The sequence below is a fragment of the Malus sylvestris genome, chromosome 3 (genome assembly GCF_916048215.2).
Source record: "Malus sylvestris chromosome 3, drMalSylv7.2, whole genome shotgun sequence".
Lineage (NCBI taxonomy): Eukaryota > Viridiplantae > Streptophyta > Magnoliopsida > Rosales > Rosaceae > Malus > Malus sylvestris.
This window is the reverse complement of record NC_062262.1, coordinates 11625949-11652944: the sequence shown is the minus strand read 5'-3', so window position 1 is coordinate 11652944 and position 26996 is coordinate 11625949. Positions and strand designations below refer to the sequence as shown.

Sequence of the window (26996 nt, the reverse complement as noted above, 5' to 3'; positions counted from 1 at the left end):
GGCAAAGATGCAACAACATGGTACTCTTGTGGACCTTGCAATTAGTGCATAATACTATTGTTGGTAGTAAACTCTACTGCAAACCGCGATTGCCGTGTGGAAGGTGTTTGCACCTAAAATATGCACAATTTTACTTAATTGGGTTTAAAAGCCAAAATATGATATTTTGGGGGACTAGTGTGCAAATATACCAAAAGTTGCATGTGGGAATGTTTCTCCACATGGTATGAAGCAATGGCTTTATTGTGAGTAAGGATGTTGGTAGACTTGGGAGATGGACATGTGGAGGAAAGAAGCCAACTTGCTTCTTTTAAATATTAATCTATTGCAAGTAGGATTATTAGACATGTGGTGGAAATGTGAGTTGGCCTCTTTTAATATTATTTCATGTGTAAGCTGGCAGTGGAGTTCTCTCCACAGGTTCAATGTTCTAAACCAGTGAGTCTCTCTTAGTTCTCTATAAAAAGAAGCAGAGGCAAAATGATTATGGACACTCAACCATTCAATCAACTCTACTCAAATCAGCTCCTCAATTTCCTTGTAAACATTTACTTTTAGCCAAGCACCCTTTACTTTCCTTGTTTTTTGTTTTGCTGCTCACTCGGTAGTATCGATCTCCTTTGTATTTTTATTTACAACCTTCAAAGCCATTCCCCAAACCACTAGAAATTGCCACAAGACTAGAGCAACTTGCCCAATCCCTTGGGAACAAGCTCGAACCTTGTATTTGGCATCCCTTTGTACTTATAATGTTTTGTACTTTAAATAATTACATTTATGTACAACTCATTTCCAATCATTTGATTTACAAGCAATCTACAATACCAGTCATTTACTTTCCTCAGTCATTTACACTTCCAGCAAACCTGCCATTTACATATTGTTACATTTCTCCACATAAGTGAAGTCCTTATCTTTATGGCAAAGAAAGAACCTTGATTTGAGTCACTCCCTCTTAATGGCACAATCTCTTGTTAGAAGTCGTACTCAGGCGCAATCTCAATCATTCAAATCCCATCTATTAACGACATCTAGTAGTGGCACGCTCGCACCCACCAGTTTATTGTTCGAGTAAATTTCTGAAATGCCCGCGAGACCCATGACGAATTGAGGGGGCGAACAGAAGGATCTTGAGGATTGATTCTTAAAAGGCAATAATTCAAGGATTTATCATATTCAACAAGAAATTGGCTAATGCCGCCAGGGACAGCAATCAATCTTCGCATACTACACCAAACTCAAAGATCTTTGGGACGAACTGTCTTCTTACCCTGAGCCTCTCACTTGTGATTGTGGAGGTTTGATTAGTTGTCGGCAGAGGTGGAGGGGTACCATCAGTCGTTGGAAAAGCAAAATGGCGATGGAGAGGTGAGAGGAAGGAGGAGGCAACTATGAGCCTAGAAAACGTGAACATTAGGGTTTCATCAATTTCTTAAGAAAACAAAAAGAGCTAAAATGCCTCTGTGAGTCTTCTCGTCCCCCGAAAGAGATGGATAATCGTGGTTTGCCACCAATGGTCTCCTTTTTTTTTTTTTTTTTTTTTAAGATTATTCTTTTAATTAATGTGATTATTCACCTCTGCTAGTACAAGATCTTTTTTAAATTGATGTGTTAGTCCACTTCAATTTCTGTATAAGTTGGTATGAAATTGTGATATATTTAGATGGTAAGAAAACATTAATCTAAACTAAAAATTTAAAATAAAGTAAAGTAAAATAAAAAAGTAACAAGAACTCCTGTCATACATGATTCCTAGCTACATTATAGTAAACCACCAATTTCTTTTTCAGAGAGTAAACTACTCCAAATTGGATACTACAATTTCTTCACTTATAATTGATAAAAGCATTGTACGCAATACCATCATATAAGTATGGTGAGGTGGGATGACAGTTCCACGCTTGTTCTCCATTTTTATTGCATGGCTTGGCTATTTGCTGAATAATCTTCTCTATTTCTTCGTCTGTAGAGTTTCTATTTGAGAGCTTCTCAACCATCACGGGAGTAACACAGTTGGTTTGAGTAGCCGCAAGCACAAAATCACTTCCATACTTCTTAAAAAATTTCTCAATTGCCAATAATTCTGTTATCTCGTGGAAGCATTTTTTAGCTGCAAAAATTAAACTACTAATCGCTTGTTTTAAATTTTCGGGGCATTCCCTCTGCACTTGAATAACTGAGAGCCTACCACTAACTAAGTTACAAAAACCCTTGATCAACACGTACGCCTCCAAAATGTTTTCTTCTCTTATCAGATCTTCGATCAAAATACGAGATGTGCAAGTTTTATTTATTGGGTCTTGACCACACTGCAAGAGAGCAGAAATTTTGTTCCTCATCTTCACAATGTCCTCCTCTTTCCTCTTCCTTAACTTGCATATCCTATCCACTGCCAACACTGTTGTTTTGTCGCATTTTGAGGAGTCGAAAGCCCCGTTGAAAAGCCTAAGCCTCAAGTTCTCGATGAGCTTCATGTTGTCGAGGCACGTAAGAGAACTTGACAATTTGAGGTGTGAACTTACGAGGGTGGAGGAATATATAGAGATTCTGTGTGAGTTTATTTATTTATTTATTTTGGGTCAGGGATTCATAGTGAGATGAATTAGGGTTAAATTAGGAAAACCCAAATCGAATAGGACGTGGCGGACCAGATTTCCTTATTTGTCTAGGAATCCTTTTCCTTTCCGGATTGGGAATTGATTAAAATTAAGGAAACATTAACGAAAAACTCCCAGTATTGTTCACTTTAACGAAAAACCACACTTTTACACTAAAAAGTCAATCATGATACCATTCACTTTACCCTTTATTTTATCTTTAAAATTAGTTTTCAAGCTTTTTTCATTAGTTTTCTTTAAAATTAGCCATTATTGAAGTTTACTTTTTCGGCCTCATTTAAATAGTAACCGGATGGGGCCTTTAATAACACTACGATGCTTTCTTGGTCCTAAAGCTATCTTGAATTGAAGTTTTCTTGTCCCTAAAATAAACTCCGATTGTGCTAGTTGCATGTCCAAATACGAATCATGCGCAAAACTTAGATAAGAAGCACAACCTGCTAAGCCCTTGATTTAGAGTTGGAGTCCGTCTTCCAGACAGGAACCTCCTTTGCAGAGTTAGAATCCGTCTTCTCGATGATCGCAGGGTCCAGCGGAACATCCTTTGCACTTCAGCTGTTGTGGTCATTCTGCTATTCCCAAAGAAGCCAAGGCAAGGCCATTTCCCAGGAGCTTCAAAGTGTCTGGAGTATGATTGTCCATCTACTTTTGAAGAATCAGGTCTGGCTAACTCTATGGGCTCGGTTAGTTTACAAAATATGGTCTATAAATTTAGCTTCTCTAGCATTATCCATCAAAATAATCAAGATTTTTTTATTTCATTGACTGCTATAAGAGTCAAAACAAAATAATCAAGATTTAATTCCATTCCCAAAAAAGTGAAAACAAAATACTCAAGGCTTTTCTGTTGTCGCTCTAGTGTAGGCATTAAAATCTCAAAACTAGACCTAAGAGCATTTTCATCTATTGGTGGAGGGCAATGACAATTGGAAGGGAAGGGCATCAAAATTGTTCGTATTATTCACTTCAATTCCCCTTGTGCAAGTCTACAAGTTTGGAAGAAGGAAGGCAAGGGCAAGAGCAATTACTATTCACAAATATATATTTTAATTTTTACAATATTTTCTTTGTCTTATTCCTACATGACATTTTCGCCTTAGATTTTTGTTTAAGTTTAAATGTTTAATTGTCACTTAGTAATACATACTAGTCGTATTCTTCTTCACTTGTAATTGAAAGGCCTTAGGTTTGATTCTTACCAAATGTGAAATTGAACCACATTGTTACTAGCTCATTGTGAGGCTTAGCCTACACCCCCACCTCTTTAAAAGATAATATCGTTTGTTTACAACAACAAAAATAATGTTTAAATTGCATGTATATTGAACTTTGTAAGATTTTTTAAGTATGAACTTTGTAAGTTTTTTTTAATAATTTTTTTTTTAAATGGAGATTTTTTAGATTTTTTTGAATTTTTTTAGAGTTGGATTAATCCTAGCCGTTCAAATTTTTAGAATTTGACGCACCACAATGCACCATGTGGCACAACACCAATTGTTTTTATATTTTTTTACTGTTGGAAATCCAACGGCCGCTTGCGAAGGATGTGATGATAGAAGCACTCTCTCTCCTTTTTCTCTTTAGCAAAGACGGACAACTCTATGTTTATAATTTTGAGACACCAAAAAGGAACAAGGGCTCAATATAGATTTGTCACAACTACTAAACCACCTCGAATTAAACCCAACAATAGACCGTTGGTAAATCCAACTGCTGCTATTGCATCACTTTTGAGTTTTTTGGTTCTGTCTCCTTCACATGGGGTGGACCTCCCTCTGTTGCTTCATGAATCGAGTGCAAGCCCCTGTAATAATTGGCAAGGCAGCTACCAAAACACCTAGCTTTCCGACAATTGCACTTCCCATTTTTCACCGGTGGACCAACTTCTTTTGGGCAAGAAGGCAATTTCACCCTTGCAATGAGGGATGGGTGGAGATGCTCCCTAACTAAATAGAATACAACTAATAAACTTCCAAGTGGTAGATTGCCGTAGTTTTAAAGAATCAACTCACTACATTCTAGGTATTGAAAAATTTGGAAATTTTTTAGAATTGTGACAAAATGACCACATTGGTTTGCGATACCTATTTTCTGGGACTACATTGATTGATTTTTAATTTCAAGGACCATTTGTGATAAAAACCCTTAAAAGAATATATGTATAATATATATTTTAATGGTTAATTAATTTATATAATTTGTAGGGATTACAAGTTACCTACGAGGGTAATGGGATCTTTTTATTTCTCAATCTAAGTATGCAGAGATGTGCTTCTAAAGGCTGGAATGACATTGTAAGTTTTGTCTTGCACTTTGTATAGGAGTTTGGTAGGAGCTTTGCAGTAAACTTTCACTAGACATGATATAGCCTATATGCTGTGAACTATGCTTGTTATAGTTCATGTCTACTCCAATCGATGCTCATTTTTATCTGGTTAAAAGGATTCTATGTTATCTACAAGGAAATATATAAATTGTGGCCTTTCATATTTTAGTTATTAATTTGGAGTTAGCATATAGTGATGCAAATTGGACTGCAAAAGTTAATACAATAATGGCGATTTCATGGAAATTCAAGAAGAAATGGTGTTTCTCGAACTTGGAAATACAATTGCATATGTTGCTTGGATACGATACGATTAAGTTTGAAAGATTTTTAGGTATATTTGTCTTCACCACCAAATCTAAACTATGATATTCACTCTTCGCTCATATTAATCCATTGTTTCAGATAAGAATTAAACATTTGGACACAAATTACCATTTTGTTTGAGAAAGGAGTGCAAAAAGGAGATTTGATCTTTTAATTTCACTTTCCTTTATTTTTGCAGCATTGTCTGAATCTTACGCTGAAATTCTTTGCTGAGATTGAGGGGTATTAAGCGACAAGTGTCATCATTATGTGAGGTGCCATATGTCATAATCCTATGGGATGATAAGTTAAGATGAATAACAGGTTGTTAGATGAAATGTTAGTTTCTTATAGCTAAAGTTAGTTAGCTATCACGTTTAATGTGCTATGTAGTTGATATAGAAAAAGTGAGGTGCGTTGTAATTCTCAACCGATATCATACAAATCATTGTTTCTTCGTTTCTTCAACATCTCTCTCTCTCTCTCTCGCTCCCTCTCTCTCCCTCTCTTTCTCTCTCTCCAAATATTCTCTTCTGGTATGAGTAGCAGTCAAATCATAAGGCCTTACTAAAATACAATGCTCCCTTCTAGACTTGCTTAATCTTTAGTCTAAATATACTAAAGACTTGTTAATGCCATAAATGAAATTGATAAATAAGTTGAATGCCTAAATGAGACTTGCCTTTTATATAGATGTGAAAGGGGTTAACTATAAAGGTTGTGCATGAAGATACAATAGTTGCTTCTGTTAAAGGAAGCAAACTAGTGAGCGATCTGATTATGATGTGATATGGAGTGATTGTAGGATCAAATAGTCATGATCCGTCTTGGACTGATTGTAGGGAAGGATTGTCTCTATACAATTACAATTATCCAGTACAAACATATTCACACATCAATTTATATGGCATCAGATCAGCACGATCCTGGTGACTCTATACACCCATTCATCTTCCGCTACAAACACAACCAACCTTTACTACAAACACAGCTAATAGAGGCGGTGCTAAAAACGTCCGATCCTCTCACCTTACATCACTCGGATTCATCGAATCTTGTTCTAGTTCAAAACTCCTCGAATGACACAACTACTGACAATGGTGCCATTCTATGCACATTCCTCTAAGTGCAAAGAATAAGCTCGAGTCTATTAATTAAAGCTCCTGCAACCACCAATGCAAAAGGACATGGATCCTCTCCGGATCCATTGGTCCTAATCCGCCAAGTTAAATCATCCGGGTCATTGAAATTTAATGCAATGGCTAGAAATAGGAGCCCATTCTAAAAGTTATAATAACTTTAGTCGTTGGATCAAATTTCAATGACCCGGATGATGTGACTTGGTAGATTAGGACCAATGGATCCGGAGAGGATCCATGTCCGATGCAAAATTTCCCATTTGGCAGAGATGCAATGACATGGTACTCTTTTGGACCTTTCAATCAGTGCACAATACTATTGTTGGCAGTATACGCTATTGCAAACAACGATTACTATGCGGAAGGTGTTTGCACCTAAAATATGCACAATTTTACTTAATTGGGTTTAAAGGCCAAAATGGGGACTAGTTGCAAATATACCAAAAGTTGCATGTGGGAATGTTTCTCCACATGATTTGAAGCAATGGCTTTATTGTGAGTAAGGATATTGGCAAACTTGGAGATGGACATATGGAAGAAAGAAGCCAACTTGCTTCTTTTAAATATTAATCTATTGCAAGTAGGATTAATACACATGTGGTGGAAATGTGAGTTGGCTTCTTTTAATATTATTTCATATGCCATTCCCCAAACATTCCCCAAACATTTACTTGTAAACACATGTGGTGGAAATGTGAGTTGGCCTCTTTTATAATTTCCTTGTAAACATTTACTTTTAGCCAAGCACCCTTTACTTTCCTTGTTTTTTGCTTTGCTACTCAGTCGGTAATATCGATCTCCTTTGTATTTTTATTTACAACCTTCAAAGCCATTCCCCAAACCACTAGAAATTGCCATAAGACTAGAACAACTTGCCCAATCCCTTGGGAACAAGGTTGATCCTTGTATTTGGCATCCCTTTGTACTTATAATGTTTTGTACTTTAAATAATTACATTTATGTACAACTCATTTCCACTCATTTAATTTACAAGCAATATATAATACCAGTCATTGACATTCCTCAGTCATTTACACTTCCAGCAAACCTACCATTTACATATTGTTACATTTCTCCACATAAGTGAAGTCCTTATCTTTATGGCAAAGAAAGAACCTTGATTGGAGCCACTCACACTCAGTGGCACAATCTCTTGGTTAGAAGTCGTACTCAGGCGCAATCTCAATCATTCAAATCCCGTATACTAGCAGCATCTAGTAGTGGCACGCTCGCACCCACCAGTTTATTGTTCGAGTAAATTTTTGAAATGTCCGTGAGGCCCATAGAGAATTTAGGGGGAGAATCGAAGGATCTTGAGGATCGATTCTTACAAGGCAATAATTCAAGGATTTATCAGATTCAACAAGAAATTGGCTAATGCCGCTAGGGACAGCGGTCAATCTTCACATACTACACCAAACTCAAAGATCTTTGGGATGAACTGTCTTCTTACCTTGAGCCTCTCACTTGTGATTGTGGAGGTTGATCAGTCGTCGGCAGAGGTGGAGGGGTACCATTAGTTGTTGGAAAAGCAAAATGACGATGGAGAGATGAGAGGAAGGAGGAGGCAACTATGAGCCTAGAAAACGTGAACATTAGGGTTTCATCAATTTCTTAAAAAAAAAAAAAATGGCTAAAATGTCTCTGTGAGTCTTCTCGTCCCCCTAAAGGGTTGGATAACCGTGGTTTGCCCCCAATTGTCCCCCCCCCACCCTTTTTTTTTTTGAAAAAAAGATCATTCTTTTAATTAATGTGATTATTCACCTCTGCTGGTACAAGGTCTTTTTTTTAAATTGATGTGTCAGTCCACTTCAATTTCTTTATAAGTTGATATGAAATTGTGATATGAAATTGGATACTACAATTTCTTCACTTATAATTGATAAAAACATTGTACGCATGCAATACCATCATATAAGTATGGTGAGGTGGGATGTCAGTTCCACGCTTGTTGTTCTCCATTTTTATTGCATGGCTTGGCTATTTGCTGAATAATCTTCTCTATTTCTTCGTCTGTAGAGTTTCTATTTGAGAGCTTCTCAACCATCACGGGAGTAACACAGTTGGTTTGAGTAGCCGCAAGCACAAAATCACTTCCATACTTAAAAATTTTCTCAAGTATCAATAATTCTGGTATGTCGTGGAAGCATTTTTTAGCTGCAAAAATTAAACTACTAATCGCTTGTTTTACATTTTCGGGGCATTCCTTCTGGACTTGAATAACTGAGAGCCTACCCCTAACTAAGTTACAAAAACCCTTGATCAACAAGTACGCCTCCAAAATGTTGTCTTCTCTTATCAGATCTTCGATCAAAATACGAGCAGTGCAAGTTTTATTAATTGGGTCTTGAGCACACTGCAAGCGAGCAGAAATTTTGTTCCTCATCTTCACAATGTCCTAGTCTTTCCTCTTCCTTAACTTGCGTATTGAGGGGTCGAAAGCCCCGTTGAAAATCCTAAGCCTCAAGTTCTCGATGAGCTTCATGTTGTCGAGGCACGTAAGAGAACTTGACAATTTGAGGTGTGAACTTACGAGGGTGGAGGAATATATAGAGATTCTGAGTGAGTATTTTTTTTTCTTTTTTTTTTGGTGGGTCAGGCATTCATAGTGAGTTGAATTAGGGTTAAATTAGGAAAACCCAAATTGTATAGGACGTGGTCGACCAGATTTCCTTATTTGCCCAGGAATCCTTTTCCTTTCTGGATTGAGAATTGATGAAAATTACGGAAACTTTAACGAAAAGCTCCCGGTATTGTTCACTTTACGAAAAACCATAATTTTACACTAAAAAGTCAATCATGGTACTATTCACTTTACCCTTTATTTTATCTTTTTCGTTAAAATTCAAGGTTTTCAAGCTTTTTTCATTAGTTTTCTTTAAAATTAACCGAACTGAAGTTTACTTTTTCGGCCTCATTTAAATAGTAACCGGATGGGGACTTTAATAACACTATGATGCTTTCTTGGTCCTAAAGCTATCTTGAATTGAAGTTTTCTTGTCCCTAAAATAAACTCTGATTGTGCTAGTTGTAATCCAAATACGAATCATGCACAAAACTTAGATAAGAAGCACAATCCGCTAAATCCCCGATTCAGAGTTGGAGTCCGTCTTCCAGACAGGAACCACCTTTGCAGAGTTGGAATCCGTCTTCTGGACGATCGCAGGGTCCGGCAGAACTTCCTTTGCACTTCAGCTATTGTGGTCATTCTGGTATTCCCAACTAAAGGAAGTCAAGGCAAGGCCATTTCCCAGGAGCTTCAAAGTGTCTGGAGTATGATTGTCCATCTACTTTTGAAGAATCAGGTTTGGCCAACTCTATGGGCTTGATTAGTTTACAAAATTTAGTATATAAATTTAGTCTCTTTAGCATTAACCATCAAAATAATCAAGATTTTTTTTATTGCATTGACTGCTATTAAAGTCAAAACAAAATAATGAAGATTTAATTCCATTCCCCAAAAAGTGAAAACAAAATACTCAAATTTTTTTGTGTGCATCTGTAATTAGGCATAAATAGTTAAGAGGCTTTTCTGTTGTCGCTCCAGTCTAGGCATTAAAATCTCAAAACTAGCCCTAAGTGTATTTTCATCCGTTGGTGGATGGCAATGACAATTGGAAGGCAAGGGCAGCAAAATTGTCCGTATTATTCACTTCAATTCCCCTTGTGCAAGTCTACAAGTTTGGAAGAAGGAAGGCAAGGGCAAGAGCAATTACTATTCACAAATATATATCTTAAATTTTACAATATTTTCTTCATCTTATTCCTACATGACATTATCGCCGTAGATTTTTGTTTAATTTTAAATGTTTAATTGTCACTTAGTAATACAGTCTAGTAGTGTTTTTCTTCACTTGTAATTAAAAGGCCTTAGGTTTGATTAGCTCATTGTGAGGCTTAGCCTACACCCCCACCTCTTTAGAAGATAATATCGTTTGTTTACAACAACAAAAATAGTGTTTAATTTGCAAGTACATTGAACTTTGTAAGATTTTTTAAGTATGAACTTTGTAAGTTTTATTTTTAATGTTTGTTTTAAAAAAATGGCGATTTTTTTAGATTTTTTTTAATTTTTTTGAATTGGATTAATCCTAGCCGTTCAAATTTTTAGAATTTGACGCACCACAATGCACCACGTGGCGCAACACCAATTTTTTTTAATATTTTTTTACTGTTGGAAATCCAACGGCAACTTGCTAAGGATGTGATGATAGAAGAAGTCTCTCTCCTTTTTTTGTCTAGCAATGACGGACAACTTTATGTTTATAATTTTGAGAAACCAAAAAGGAACAAAGGCTCAATCTAGATTTGTCACAACTACAAAACGACCTCGAATTAAACCCAACAATAGACCGTTGGTAAATCCAACTGTTGTTATTGCATCATGTTCGAGTCGTTTGGTTATGTCTCCTTCACATGGGGTGGACCTCCCTCTGCTGCTTCATCAACCGAGCGCAAGCCCCTATAATAATTGGCAAGGCAGCTACCAAAACACCTAGCTTTCCGACAATTACACTTCCCATTTTTCACCGGTGGAGCATCTTCTTTTGGGCAAGAAGGCAATTTCACCCTTGCAATTGGGGATGGATGAAGATGCTGCCTAACTAAAAAGAATACAACTAATAAACTTCCAAGTGGTGGATTGCCCTAGTTTTAAAGAATCAACTCACTACATTCCAGGTTTAACACTTCTCCCCCTTTTCGTAATTTGGATGAATTTAATGTAAATTATCCTATTGTTTGTTAAAAAAAATGACAAGCAAACTCACACTGTTAGGAACAATTATGGCCAACTTTAACTTCACCCAACCTCACTTTTTATAGTACCCCACAACCAAGCACTTGAATTACCGGGCCTTGTTTCAGAGGTGCTTTTAAATAGTTAAAAGCGCTTACATGTGAAAAATGATGGTTTGGCAAAATTTTAGAAGTGTTTTAAGTTAAAAGTAGAAACACTTGGAGTAAGATTTGAAGAAGCACCTAGGAGGTGCATCCTCTTAAAAAGTGCTGCTAGGATAAAACACAAGAACTGCCGGGAGAAAAAACAGGAAGCACTTGGCTCCCTCGAATGAAACCTTTTCAATTCCTAAACTACCCATAATTTTCAATTTCAAAAGTCTAAAATGCCTTTTTAAGAAAATATCACAATGGCCTTTACCAATTTTTTTTTCTAGATTTTGACGCTGTCACATAAAAAAAAAAAAAACTAATAAAAATGGCTTGAAAATTTTGAAAGTTAATATAAAAAATCATCTAATAACTTTATTTAATGATTAGGACAAATCCTAACACTAAACTAGTCCAATAAAAATGGCCCAAACATTGAGTTTCCTAATTTACCCCTGATCCCAAGCTTTGCTGGTTCAATAACTCTTTCCCTTTCTCGATCTCTCTTTCTGTTCTTTGCTATTATTTTTATGGGGTAAAATAATTAAAAATTGGACCTATTTCAAAAGTCAAAAGTCATTAAAAATTGGATCTATTTCAAAAGTAGACTTATAAAATTGGACCTATTTCAAATTTTCCCTATTTTTATTTCCAATTCAATTCCACTTCCTCCATTGTTGCAATTGAAATGATACATACATATATATATATATACATATATATATATACATATATATATATATATATCTCTCTCTCTCTCTCTCTCTCTCTCTCCACCCAACTTGTTTTTCATTTTCAATTAAAATTCCACCATTTATCGAATCAACTGAATCGATCGAATCCGATAGCACATGCGAGCGTCTCAGAATCAATCCTCTGGAGCTCGGTTTCTTCTGTGTCAATGCTCTCTTTCTCGTTCGATTGGTTTCTTGTTTAAAAGATTTGTGTATTACGATTTCATTTCTGATTTCAATTTACGTTTCTGTTTTTGTTATTGAATTTCTGCAATTGAATAATGATGAAGGTGGAGACGACGGCGACCGGGAAGTTGGAGTTGTTGTGTTTGTTTTTGTTATTGAATTTTCGGCATTAAAATTCTTGAGTGAGGAAATATTTTTCCTTTTTCATTTAAAGTTATTGAGTGCGGGTTTGCTGCTCCTCTAATTGTTGAAAGTACAACAAAGAGGTTTGATGGAGGAGTGCCATTTTTTTGAGCTTTATGAATGGCTTTTTCCATTTGGTTGGTTTAGTTTATCATCGGCAAACTTTGTGAAAGGAGAAAGGCAAAGTTCTAATTAGCATGAGTTGTTTACTAGTGAAAGGCATGGGAAACGAATATAGATTTAAAATTATTAAAAAAAACCCAGTGTGCGGGATTTGAACGTTCATAATAGACACTGTTTATGAAATTAAACAAAACTACACTGTTTTTGAAACTTAACGTTACTATACTATACATGAAACTTAACGGTACTACATTATTTATGAAACTGAACGGTATTATACTATTTATGAAACCGAACACTATTTATGAAACTGATCGGTACTACACTATTTATGAAACTAAACGGTAATATATTAATTATGAAACTGAACAGTACAACACTATTTATTGGTCCAGATTCATAAATAGTGCATAGTTCTTGATTAAATAGTGTCTAGTTATTGGGTATTGTTTCATAAATAGTGTATAGTAGTTTGCATAGTTTCATAAATAATGTCTCATTCTTAGTCCAGTTTCATAAATAGTGCCTAGTTCTTGGTCTACTTTCATATATAGTGCCTAGTTTTTTGTTATGTTTCATAATTAGTGTCTAGTTCTTGATCCATTTTCATAAACAGTGTACAATAATTGTTACAGTTTCATAAATAATGTCTCTTTCTTGGTCCAGTTGCATAAATAATGTCTAGTTCTTGGTATAGTTTCATAAATAGCTATTCCAGCAGTCTTCACGACAGAATAACGTCATGATGAGTAGTCTAGTTGAACTTGCAAGATTGAATTTGGCATTTGGGATTTGCATTTGAAGTGATTAATTTTTAGTAATTGGATGATAGTTGAGACCATCCTCTCCTCTAAGACGACGAACATCCCTGATGATGTCAAGATCAAAGTCCACGCCTTATTTACTATGAGTTTTGTTTCCAGTGATGAACATCAATTGGGTCTTATGATATTAGAATTTGTGGTGTTACTAAATTTGGATATTTGAGTTTTGTTTTTCAAGTTAAAAATTAACGTGTGGTTTAGTGTTATTTGTCTTTTTGAGAAACTACAGCAAATTACCACACTATTTATGAAACTACAGCAAAATTACTCACATTATTTATGAAACTACAGCAAAATTACCACACTATTTATGAAACTACAAAAAAATTACTCACACTATTTCAGAAACTTTACCTACAATATTTCTAAAACTAGAACAATATTACCACACTATTTATGAAACTACAACAAAATTACTCACACTATTTCTGAAACTTTGCCTACAATATTTCTAAAACTATAGCAAAATTACCACACTATTTATGAAATAACAACAAATTACCACACTATATATGAAACTACATCAAAATTACCACATTATTTATGAAACTACAGCAAAATTACTCACATTATTTATAAAAAAACGGCAAAGTTACCACACTATTTATGAAACTACAACAAAATTACTCACACTATTTCTAAAACTTTACCCACACTATTTCTAAATCTACAACAAAGTTACCACGCTATTTATGAAACTACAGTAAAATTATCACACTATTTATGAAACTACAACAAAATTTCTCACATTATTTTTAAAACTACAACAAATTACCACATATTTATGAAACCACAACCAAATTACTGACATTATTTATTAAACTACAACAAATAATCCACACTATTTCTGGAATTACAGCAAAATAACCACACTATTTGTGATACTAAATGAAAATAAGCCACACTATTTATGGAACTATGGCAAAATAACTCACACTATTTCTAAAACTAAACTTGTCACATCCCGGCCCTAACCCCCACCACATCCTGGGCTCGACTCCGCCGTAACACGATATTGTCAGCTTTGGGCCCAGACATGCCCTCACGGTTTTGTTTCTGGGAACTCACACGAGAACTTCCCAGTGAGTCATCCATCATGGGATTGCTCTCGCGTGAAGTCGCTTAACTTCGAAGTTTCGATGGAACTCGAAGCCAGTGAGGTCCCAAAAGGCCTCGTTCTAGGTAGAGATGAGAATATACATATAAGGCTTAGATGATCAATTCCCCTAGGCGATGTGGGATGTTACAATCCACCCCCTTAGAGACCCGACATCATCTCGGCCCGGGACCCCATCACATCCTGGGCTCAACTTCGTCGTAGCACGATATTGTCCATTTTAGGCCCTGACCACGCCCTAACGGTTTTGATTTGCGACACCTATTTTCAAGGACTAAATTGATTGATTTTCAATTTCAGGGACCAGGTGTGGGTCAATTTTAAGGATCATCTTGATGGTGTGGTTCAATTTGAAGGATCATCTTAATGATGTGGGTCAATTTCAGGAACCATTTGTGATAAAAAAAAAACCTTGTAATTCTTGTGGGGCCCATTTATGTGCCATATCAGCAATTAATGGAAATTTTAATAGAATTGTGATGGAATGACCACATTGATTTGTGATACCTATTTTATAGGATAACATTTATTGATTTTTAATTTCAAGGACCATCTTGATGGTGAGGGTAAATTTCAGGGACCATTAGTGATAAAAACCCTTAAAAGAATATATATATATATAATATATATTTTAATGGTTAATTAATTTATATAATTTGTAGGGATTACAAGTCACCTACGAGGGTAATGGGATCTTTTTATTTCTCAATCTATGTATGCAGAGATGTGCTTCAAAAGGCTGGAATGACATTGTAAGTTTTGTCTTGCACTTTGTATAGGAGTTTGGTAGGAGCTTTGCAGTAAACTTTCACTAGACATGATATAGCCTATGTGCTGTGAACTATGCTTGTTATAGTTCATGTCTACTCCAATCGATGCTCATTTTTATCTGGTTAAAAGGATTCGATGTTATCTACAAGGAAATATATAAATTGTGGCCTTTCATATTTTAGTTATTAATTTGGAGTTAGCTTATAGTGATGCAAATTGGACCGCAAAAGTTAATACAATAATGGCGATACCCATTTCATGAAAATTGAAGAAAAAATGGTGTGTATTGAACTTTAGTGGAGGCAGAGTATAAGGCACTTGGAAATAGAATTGCATATGTTGCTTGGATATGATACGATTAAGTTTGAAAGATTTTTAGGTATATTTGTCTTCACCACCAAATCTAGACTATGATATTTGCTCTCCGCTCATATTAAACCATTGTTTCAGACACTAGCGAATCCATTAATGCGCAAGGGGGGTTAGCTGACCCCTCAAACTTCGATGAACATCCATAGATACCTTAGGTGTTGACCCTCCGAACATCGGTGAATGTCCATGGATACCTTGAGTGCTGCCGTTTTGAAGATTAGAGTTGGCTTCATACATGCCCTCCAATCGACTTTCGGCCTACCAAAACCCGATGAATGTCCATAAATACCTTGGGTGCGGCCCTTTGCATACATTAACATGTGTGTAGTATGCATTTTCAAATGACTTCAGGCCTACCAAGACTCAATGAAATGACGATATGCATGATATTTCTGGTATAAAAAAGTTTGCGCGTTGCGGGAGCTATTCATACTGACCCCCCTAATATTATTTCCTAGATCCGCCACTGGTTTCAAATAAGAATTAAACATTTGGACACAATTTACCATTTTGTTTGGGAAAGGAGTGCAAAAAGAAGATTTGATCGTTTAATTTCACTTTCCTTTATTTTTGCAGCATTGTCTTAATATCTGGCTGAAATTCTTTGATGAGATTGAGGGGTATTAAGCGACAAGTGTCATCATTTTGTGAGTTGCCATGTGTTATAATCCTGTGGGATGATAAGTTGAGATGAATAACAGGTTGTTAAAGGAAAAGTTAGTTTCTTATAGCTAGAGTTAGTTAGCTACCAAGTTTAATGTGCTATGTAGTTGATATAGAAAAACTGAGGTGCATTGTAATTCTCAATTGATATCATACAAGTCAGTGCTTCTTCATTTCTTCAACATCTCTTTCTCTCTTTATCCAAACATTCTCTTCTGGTATGAGTAGCGGTCAAATCATAAGGCCTTATTGAAACACAATGTTTCATTCCCTTATAAACTCGCTTAATCTTTAGTCTAAATATACTAAAGACTTGTTAACGCCATAAATGAAATTGATAAATAAGTTGAATGCCTAAATGAGACTCGCCTCTTACATAGATGTGAAAGGGGTTAACTATAAAGGTTGTGCATGAAGATACAATAGTTGCGTCTACTAAAGGAAACAAACTAGTGAGCGATCAGATTGTGATATGATATGGAGGGATTGTAGGATCAAATAGTCATGATCCATCTTGGAGTGATTGTAGGAAATTATTGTCTCTGTACAGTTACAATTATCCAATACAAACATATTCACACATCAATTTATATGGCATCAGATCAGCACGATCCTGGTGACTCTAGACACCCATTCATCTTTCGCCACAAACACAACTAAGCTTTACTACAAACACAGCTAACAGAGGAGGTGCTAAACACATCAGATCCTCTCACCTTACATCACTTGGATTCATTGAATCTTGTTCTAGTTCAAAACTCCTCGAATGACACAACTACAGACAATGTTGCCATTCTATGCGCATTCCTCTAAGTGCAAAGAATAAGCTCGAGTCTATTAATTAAAGCTCCTGCAACTACCGATGCAAAAGGACATGGATCCTCTCCGGATCCATTGGTCCTAATCCACCACGTTAAATCATCTGGGTCATTGAAATTTAATCCAACGACTACAAACAGGGGCCTATTCTAAAAGTTATAATAACTTTAACCGTTGGATCAAATTTCAACAACCTGGATGATGTGACTTGGTAGATTAGGACCAATGGATCCGTAGAGGATCCATGTCCGATGCAAAATTTCCCATTTGGCTAAGATGCAACAACATGGTACTCTTGTGGACCTTGCAATCAGTGCACAATACTATTGTTGGCAGTGTACTCTACTGCAAACCGCGACTGTTGTGTGGAAGGTGTTTGCACCTAAAATATGCACAATTTTACTTAAACGGGTTTAAAAGCCAGAATATGACATTTTAGGGGGGGGGGGGACTATTTGCAAATAAACCAAAAGTTGCATGTGGGAATGTTTCTCCACATGATTTAAAGCGATGGCTTTATTGTGAGTAAGGATGTTGGCAAACTTAGAGATGGACATGTGGAGGAAAGAAGCCAACTTGCTTTTTTTAAATATTAATCTATTGCAAGTAGGATTAATACACATGTGGTGGAAATGTGAGTTGGCCTCTTTTAATATTATTTCATTTGCCATTCCCCAAACATTCTCCAAACATTTACTTGTAAACACATGTGGTGGAAATGTGAGTTGGCCTCTTTTATAATTTCCTTGTAAACATTTACTTTTAGCCAAGCACCCTTTACTTTCCTTGTTTATTGCTTTGTTGCACACTCGGTAGTATCGATCTCCTTTGTATTTTTATTTATAACCTTCAAACCCATTCCCCAAACCCCTAGAAATTGCCACAAGACTAGAGCAACTTGCCCGATCCCTTGGGAACAAGCTCAAACCTTGTATTTGGCAGCCTTTTGTACTTATAATGTTTTTTACTTTAAATAATTACATTTATGTACAGCTCATTTCCACTCATTTAATTTACAAGCAATCTACAATACTAGTCATTTACTTTCATCAGTCATTTACATTTTCAGCAAACCTGCCATTTACATATTGTTACATTTATCCACATAAGTGAAGTCCTTATATTTATGTCAAGGAAAGAACCTTGATTTAAGCCACTCCCACTTAATGGCACAATCTCTTGGTTAGAAGTCATACTTAGGCACAATCTCAATCATTCAAATCCTGTCTACTAGCGGCATCTAGTAGTGGCACACTCGCACCCACCAGTTTATTGTTCGAGTCATTCTCTCTAAACCACCATAGCCAAAAAGAACTCCAAGCACCATCACAACAAATTCCAATTTAATTGAGACCCCAAACCACCAAAATACAAGACCTGCGCAAGCTGGGGATAACTATGGTACCATTGCATGTTAAATTCTGTAATGGGAAGTAGGATAATCCAAGCAGGGGTTCTCGGTGAGAGTTGCTCTAATGGAATCAAGCTACAACCCTTGAAAAAAAGAGGTAAAATTAGCTTGGTTTTGTTGTAATTTGTTGCTAGTAATGTCTTCTAGCATCTTGGATCAAATCTGGGTTTGAAATAGTTTTGGGTGGACCACCCTCCTACGTTCCAGTGCGACTGCTTTCGGAGCTACATGAGTTTTTGGGCACGGTGGGACGTTTCGCCAAACCGGCAGCTGATCCATGAAATCCTTGAGGCTTTTGAGGAGAGGTTGGTGGAGAAGAAGAGGAGCAGAAACTCAAAGGTGAAGAAAGAGAGAAAGAAGGCTAACAAGGGCAGTAGACGGCGTCGCTGGCTTTGATCCTCTTGTTCCTTTTCGCCAAGCTCGTTGCCATGGCGGTTGCTGGCCGAGAATCGGAGGCAAAGTTAGGGGAGGGTGGGGATGCCAGCGGTGAAGGAGTTGGTGCGGAGGAGGTGAGCTTCGAAGAAAGGAGGCTAAAGCACCAAACTTTTGTTATGTATTTTTTATTTTTTTTTCTCTTGTCCTTATCATTAAATAAAGTTAGTAGGTGGTTTTTGGTTCAAAGTAAAAGTTTTGAAGCCATTTTCATTAGTTTTCCTTTAAAATTAAGGAAACTTTAACGAAAAGCTCCCCGTATTATTCACTTTAACCAAAAACCACACTTTTACACTAAAAAGTCGATCATGGTACCATTAACTTTACCCTTTATTTTATTTATTTTTGTTAAAAATCAAGGTTTTCAAATTTTTTCCATTAGTTTTCTTTAAAATTATCCGATACTGAAGTTTACTTTTTCGGCATCATTTAAATAGTAACCGGATGGGGCGTTTAATAACACTATGATGCTTTCTTGGTCCTAAAGCTATCTTGAATTGAAGTTTTCTTGTCCCTAAAATAAACTCCGATTGTGCTAGTTGCATGTCCAAATACGAATCATGGGCAAAATTTAGATAAGAAGCACAATCCGCTAAATCCTCGATTCAGAGTTGGAGTCCGTCTTCCAGACAGGAACCTCCTTTGCAGAGTTGGAATCCATCTTCTAGACGATTGCAGGGTCCAGCGGAATTTCCTTTGAGCTTCAGTTATTGTGGTCTTCTTACCCTGAACCTCTCATTTGTGATTGTGGAGGTTTGATTAGTCATCGGCAGAGGTGGAGGGGTACCATCAGTCGTTGGAAAAGCAAAATGCTGATGGAGAGATGAGAGGAAGGAGGAGGCAATTGTGAGCCTAGAAAACGTGAACATTAGAGTTTCATCAATTTCTTAAAAATAAAAAAAGGTTGAAATGCCTTTGTGAGTCTTCTTATCCCCCTAAAGGGGTGGATAACCATGGTTTGCCACCAATTGTCCCCGCTTTTCAAAAAAAAAAAAAAAAGAATCATTTTTTTATTAATGTGATTATTCACCTTTGCTGGTACAAGATTTTTTTAAATTGATGTGTTAATCCACTTCAATTTCTGTATAAGTTGATATGAAATTGTGATATATTTAGATGGTAAGAATAACATTACTCTAAACTAAAACTTAAAAATAAAAAAAATAAAAAAAAGTAATAAGCACTGCTGTCATACATGATTCCTAGCTAAATTATAGTAAACAACCAATTTCTTTTTCAAAGAGTAAACTACTCCAAATTGGATACTACAATTTCTTCACTTATAATTGAGAAAAGCATTGTACGCAACTCCATCATATAAGTATGGTGATGTGGGATGACAGTTCCACGCTTGTTGTTCTCCATTTATATCGCATGGCATGGCTATTTGTTGAATAATCTTCTCTATTTCTTCGTCTGTAGAGTTTCTATTTGAGAGCTTCTCAACCATCACGGGAGTAACACAGTTGGTTTGAGTAGCCGCAAGCACAAAATCACTTCCATACTTCTTCTTAAAAATTTTCTCAAGTGTCAATAATTCTGGAATCTCATGGAAGCATTTTTTAGCTGCAAAAATTAAACTACTAATCGCTTGTTTTACATTTTCGGGGCATTCCCTCTGCACTTGAATAACTGAGAGCCTACCCCTAACTAAGTTACAAAAACCCTTGATCAACACGTACGCCTCCAAAATGTTTTCTTCTCTTATCAGATCTTCGATCAAAATACGAGCAGTGCAAGTTTTATTAATTGGGTCTTGACCACACTGCAAGAGAGCAGAAATTTTGTTCCTCATCTTGACAATGTCCTCCTCTTTCCTCTTCCTTAACTTGCGTATCCTATCCACCGCCAACACTGTTGTTTTGTCGCATTTTGAGGAGTCAAAAGCCCCGTTGAAAAGCCTAAGCCTCAAGTTCTCGATGAGCTTCATGTTGTCGAGGCACGTAAGAGAACTTGACAATTTGGGGTGTGAACTTACGAGGGTGGAGGAATATATAGAGATTCTGAGTGGGTGATTTTATTTATTTTTTGGGTCAGTCATTCATAGTGAGTTGACTTAGGGTTAAATTAGGAAAACCCAAATCGAATAGGACGTGGCGGACCAGATTTCCTTATTTGTCTAGGAATCCTTTTCCTTTCTTGATTGGGAATTGATTAAAATTAAGGAAACTTTAACGAAAAGCTCCCGGTATTGTTCACTTTAACGAAAAACCACACTTTAACACTAAATAGTCAATCATGGTACAATTCACTTTACCCTTTATTTTATCTTTTTCGTTAAAACTAAAGGTTTTCAAACATTTTTCATTAGTTTTCTTTAAAATTAACCGGTATTGAAGTTTACTTTTTGGCCTCATTTAAATAGTAACCGGATGGGGCGTTTAATAACACTATGATGCTTTCTTGGTCCTAAAGCTATCTCGAATTGAAGTTTTCTTGTCCCTAAAATAAACTCCGATTCTGCTCGTTGCATGTCCAAATACGAATCATGCGCAAAACTTAGATAAGAAGCACAATCCGCTAAACCCTCGATTCAGAGTTGGAGTTCGTCTTCCAGACAAGAACCTCCTTTGCAGAGTTGGAATCCGTCTTCCAGGCGATCGTAGGGTCTAGCGGAACTTCCTTTGCACTTTAGCTGTTGTGGTCATTCTGCTATTCCCAACTAAAGGAAGCCAAGACAAGGTAATTTCCTAGGAGCTTCAAAGTGTCTGGAGTATGATTGTCCATCTACTTTTGAAGAATCGGGTTTGGCAAACTTTATGGGCTTGATTAGTTTACAAAATTTAGTCTATAAATTTAGTCTCTCTAGCATTATCCATCAAAATAATCAAGATTTGTTTTATTGCATTGATTGCTATAAGAGTCAAAACAAAATAATCAAGATTTAATTCCATTCCCCAAAAAGTGAAAACAAAATACTCAGATTTTTTTGTGTGCATCTGTAATTAGGCATAAATAGTTAAGAGGCTTTTATGTTGTCGCTCCAGTCTAGGCATTAAAATCTCAAAACTAGCCCTAAGAGCATTTTCATCTGTTGGTGGAGGGCAATGACAATTGGAAGGCAAGGGCAGCAAACTTGTCCGTATTATTCACTTCAATTCCCTTTGTGCAAGTCTACAAGTTTGGAAGAAGGAAGGCAAGGGCAAGAACAATTACTATTCACAAATATATATTTTAATTTTTACAATATTTTCTTCGTCTTATTTCTACATGACATTTTCGCCGTAGATTTTTGTTTAATTTTGAATGTTTAATTGTCACTTAGGAATACAGTCTAGTCGTATTTCTCTTCACTTGTAATTAAAATGCCTTAGGTTCGATTAGCTCACTGTGAGGCTTAGCCTACACCCCACCTCTTTAGAAGATAATATCGGTTGTTTATAGCAACAAAACTAATGTTTAATTTGCAAGTATATTGAACTTTGTATGATTTTTTAAGTATGAACTTTGTAAGTTTTATTTTTAATGTTTTGTAATAATTTTTGTTTTTAAAATGGCCATTTTTTAGATTTTTTTGAATTTTTTAGAGTTGGATTAATCATAGCCATTCAAATGTTTAGAATTTGACGCACCACAATGCGCATGTGGCGCAACACCAAAATTTTTATATTTTTTTACTGTTGGAAATCCAACGGCCACTTGCTAAGGATGTGATGATAGAAGCAGTCTCTCTCCTTTTTCTGTCTATTAATGGCGGACAACTTTATGTTTATAATTTTGAGACACCAAAAAGGAACAAATGCTCAATCTAGATTTGTCACAACTACAAAACCACCTTGAATTAAACCCAATAATAGACCGTTGGTAAATCCAACTGTTGTTCTAGCATCACGTTTGAGTCGTTTGGTTTTGTCGCCTTCACTTGGGGTGGACCTCCCTCTGCTGCTTCATCAACCGAGCTCAAGCCCCTGTAATAATTGGCAAGGTAGCTACCAAAACACCTAGTTTTCCGACAATTGCACTTCCCATTTTTCACCGGTGGAGCATCGAAGGCAATTTCACCCTTGCAATTGGGGATGGGTGGAGATGCTCCCTAACTAAAAAGAATACAACTAATAAACTGCCAAGTGGTGGATTACCCTAATTTTAAAGAATCAACTCACTACATTCCAGGTTTAACACTTCTCCCCCTTTTCGTAATTTGGATGAATTTAATTTAAATTATCCTATTGTTTGTTAAAAAAAAATGACAAGCAAACTCACACTGTTAGGAACAATTATGGCCAACTTTAATTTCACCCAACCTCACTCTTTATAGTACCCCACAACCAAGCACTTGAATTACGAGGCCTTGTTTGAGAGGTGCTTTTAAATAGTTAAAAGCTCTTACATGTGAAAAATGATGGTTTGGAAAAATTTTAGAAGTGTTTTAAGTTAAAAGTAGAAACACTTGGAGTAAGATTTGAAGAAGCACCTAGGAGGGGCATCCTCCTAAAAAGTGTTGCCGGGAGTAAACACAAGAACTGCCGGGAGAAAAAAGAGGAAGCCCTTGGCTCCCTCGAATGAAAATTTTTCAATTCCTAAACTACCCATATTTTTCAATTTCAAAAGTCTAAAATGCCTTTTATACTTTAAGAAAATATCACAATGGCCTTTACCAATTTTATTTTCTAGATTTTGACGCTATCACATAAAAACAAAAAAAAAAAACTAATGAAAATGGAATGAAAATTTTGAAAGTTAATAAAGAAATCATGTAATAACTTTATTTAATGATTAGGACAAAGCCTAACACTAAACCAGTCCAATAAAAATGGCCCAAACATTGAGTTTTCCAATTTACCCTTGATGCCAAGCTTTGCCGGTTCAATAACTCTTTCCCTTTCTCGATCTCACTTTTTATTCTCTGCTATTATTTTTATGGGGTATTTTGATATGGGTCCAAAGTAATTAAAAATTGGACTTATTTCAAAAGTCAAAAGTTACTAAAAATTGGACCTATTTCAAAAGTAGGCCTATAAAATTGGACCTATTTCAAATTTTCCCAATTTTTATTTCCAATTCAATTCGACTTCCGCCATTGTTGCAATTGAATTGATCTCTCTCTCTCTCTCTCTCTCTCTCCCCCTCTCTCTCTCTCTCTCTCTCTCTCTCTCTCTCTCTCTCTCTCCCCACCCAACTTGTTTTTCATTTTCAATTCGAATTCCACCATTTTTCGAATCAATTGAATCGATCGAATCTGATAGCACGGGTGAGCGTCTCAAAATCAAGCCTCTGGAGCTCGGTTTCTCCTGTGTCAATGCTCTATTTCTCGTTCAATTGGTTTCTTGTTTAAAAGATTTGCGTATTGTGATTTCGTTTCTGATTTCAATTTACGGTTCTGTTTTTGTTATTGAATTTCTGCAATTGAATAATGAAGGTGGAGACGACGACGACTGGGAAGTTGGAGCTGTTGTGTTTGTTTTTGTTATTGAATTTTCGGCACTAAAATTCTTGAGTGAGGAAATATTTTTCTTTTTTTCATTTAAAGTTATTGAGTGCGGGTTTGCTGCTCCCCTGATCGTTGAAAGTACAACAAGGAGGTTTGATGGAGGAGAGCCATTTTTTTGAGCTTTATGAATGGCTTTTTCCTTTTGGGTGGGTTAGTTTATCATCGGCAAACTTTGTGAAAGGAGAAAGGCAAAGTTCTAATTAGCATGAGTTGCTTACTAGTGAAAGGCATGGGAAACGAATATAGATTTAAAATTATTAAAAAAAACCCGGCGTGCAGGATTCGAACGTCCATAATAGACACTGTTTATGAAACGTAATGGTACTGCACTATATATGAAACTTAACGGTACTACATTATTTATGAAACTGAATGGTATTATACTATTTATGAAACCGAACACTATTTATGAAACTGATCGGTACTACACTATTTATGAAACTGAACGATACTATACTATTTATGAAACTGAACATTGCAACACTATTTATTGGTCCAGATTCATAAAGAGTGCATAGTTCTTGATTCAATTTCATAAATAGTGTCTAGTTATTGGGTACTGTTTCATAAATATTGTATAGTAGTTGGCATAGTTTCATAAATAGTGTCTTATTCTTAATCCAGTTTCATAAATAGTGCCTAGTTCTTGGTCCACTTTCATATATAATGCCTAGTTTTTTTTGTCATGTTTCATAATCAGTGTCTAGTTCTTGATCCATTTTCTTAAACAATGTACAATAATTGGTACAGTTTCATAAATAATATCTCTTTCTTGGTCCAGTTTCATAAATAATATCTAGTTCTTGGTATAGTTTCATAAATAGCTATTCTAGCAGTCTTCACGACAGAGAAACGTCATGATGAGTAGTCTAGTTGAACTTGCAAGATTGCATTTGGCATTTGGGATTTGCATTTGGAAGTGATTAATTTTTAGTAATTGGATGATAGTTGAGATCATCCTCTCCTCTAAGACGATGGACATCCCTGATAATGTCAAGATCAAAGTCCACGCCATATGTACTATTAGTTTTGTTTCCAGTGATGAACATGAATTGGGTCTTATGATATAAGAATTTGTGGTGTTACTAAATTTGGATATCTAAGTTTTGTTTTTCAAGTTAAAAATTAACGTGTGGTTTAGTGTTATTTGGCTTTTTGAAAAACTACAGCAAATTACCACACTATTTATGAAACTACAGCAAAATTACTCACATTATTTATGAAACTACAGCAAAATCACCACACTATTTATGAAATTACAACAAAATTACACAATATTTCATAAAACTTTACCTACAATATTTCTAAAACTATAGCAATATTACCATGCTATTTATGAAACTAAAACACAATTACTCACACTATTTCTAAAACTTTGCCTACAATATTTCTAAAACTACAGCAAAATTACCACACTATTTATGAAACTACAGCAAATTACCACACTATTTATGAAACTACAACAAAATTACTCACATTATTTATAAAACAACGGCAAAGTTACCACACTATTTATGAAACTACAAAAAAATTACTCACACTAGTTTTGAAACTTTACCCACACTATTTCTGAAACTACAACAAAATTACCACACTATTTATGAAACTACAGTAAAATTACCACACTATTTATGAAACAACAACAAAATTTCTCACATTACTTTTAAAACTACAACAAATTACCACACTATTTATGAAACTACATAAAAAATTACCACACTATTTATTAAACTACGGTAAAATTATCATACTATTTATGAAACTACAACAAAATTTGTCACATTATTTTTAAAACTACAACAAATTGCCACACTATTTATGAAACTACATAAAAAATTACCACACTATTTATGAAACCATAACAAAATTACTTACATTATTTATGAAACTACAACAAATAATTCACACTATTACTAGAACTAAAATAAAATAACCACACTATTTGTGATACTAAACGAAAATAAGCCACACTATTTCTGGAACTATAGCAAAATAACTCACACTATTTCTAAAACTAAACCTGTCACATCCCGGCCCTGACCCCCACCACATCCCGGGCTCGATTCCGCCATAGCACGATATTGTCAACTTTGGGCCCCGATCACGCCCTCACGGTTTTGTTTCTGGGAACTCACACGAGAACTTCCCAGTTAGTCATCCATCATAGGATTGCTCTCGCGTGAACTCGCTTAACTTCGAAGTTCCGATGGAACCTGAAGCCAGTGAACTCCTAAAAGGCCTCATTCTAGGTAGAGATGAGAATATACATATAAGGCTTAGAGGATCAATTCCCCTAGGCGATGTGGGATATTACAATCCACCCCCCTTAGAGACCCGACATCATCATCGACACACTCGCACCACACGACAGAGTGGCTCTGATACCAAATTGTCACATCCCAGCCCTGGACCCCATCAGATCCCAGGCTCGACTCCATCGTAGCACGATATTGTCCGATTTGGGACACGTATTTTCAAAGACTACATTGATTGATTTTCAATTTCAGGGACCAGGTGTGAGTCAATTTCAGGGACCATTTTATGGTGTGGGTCAATTTCAAGGATCATCTTGATGGTGTGGGTCAATTTCAAGGATCATCTTGATGGAGTTGGTCAATTTCAAGGACCATTTGTGATAAAAAAAAAAAAAACCC

The 26996-nt window shown here is 35.9% G+C and overlaps 2 protein-coding genes across 2 annotated transcripts; both read right to left on the bottom strand.

Annotated features, from left to right (window-relative positions):
* Positions 1–1826: 1826 nt before the first annotated feature.
* LOC126616976 (uncharacterized) lies at positions 1827–2474 on the bottom strand. Its single transcript, XM_050285074.1, has one exon. It carries the CDS (start codon positions 2472–2474, stop codon positions 1827–1829), a length of 648 nt encoding a protein of 215 aa, XP_050141031.1.
* Positions 2475–20187: 17713 nt separating this feature from the next.
* LOC126616975 (uncharacterized) lies at positions 20188–20841 on the bottom strand. The gene has a single exon (XM_050285073.1). It carries the CDS (start codon positions 20839–20841, stop codon positions 20188–20190), a length of 654 nt encoding a protein of 217 aa, XP_050141030.1.
* Positions 20842–26996: the final 6155 nt, after the last annotated feature.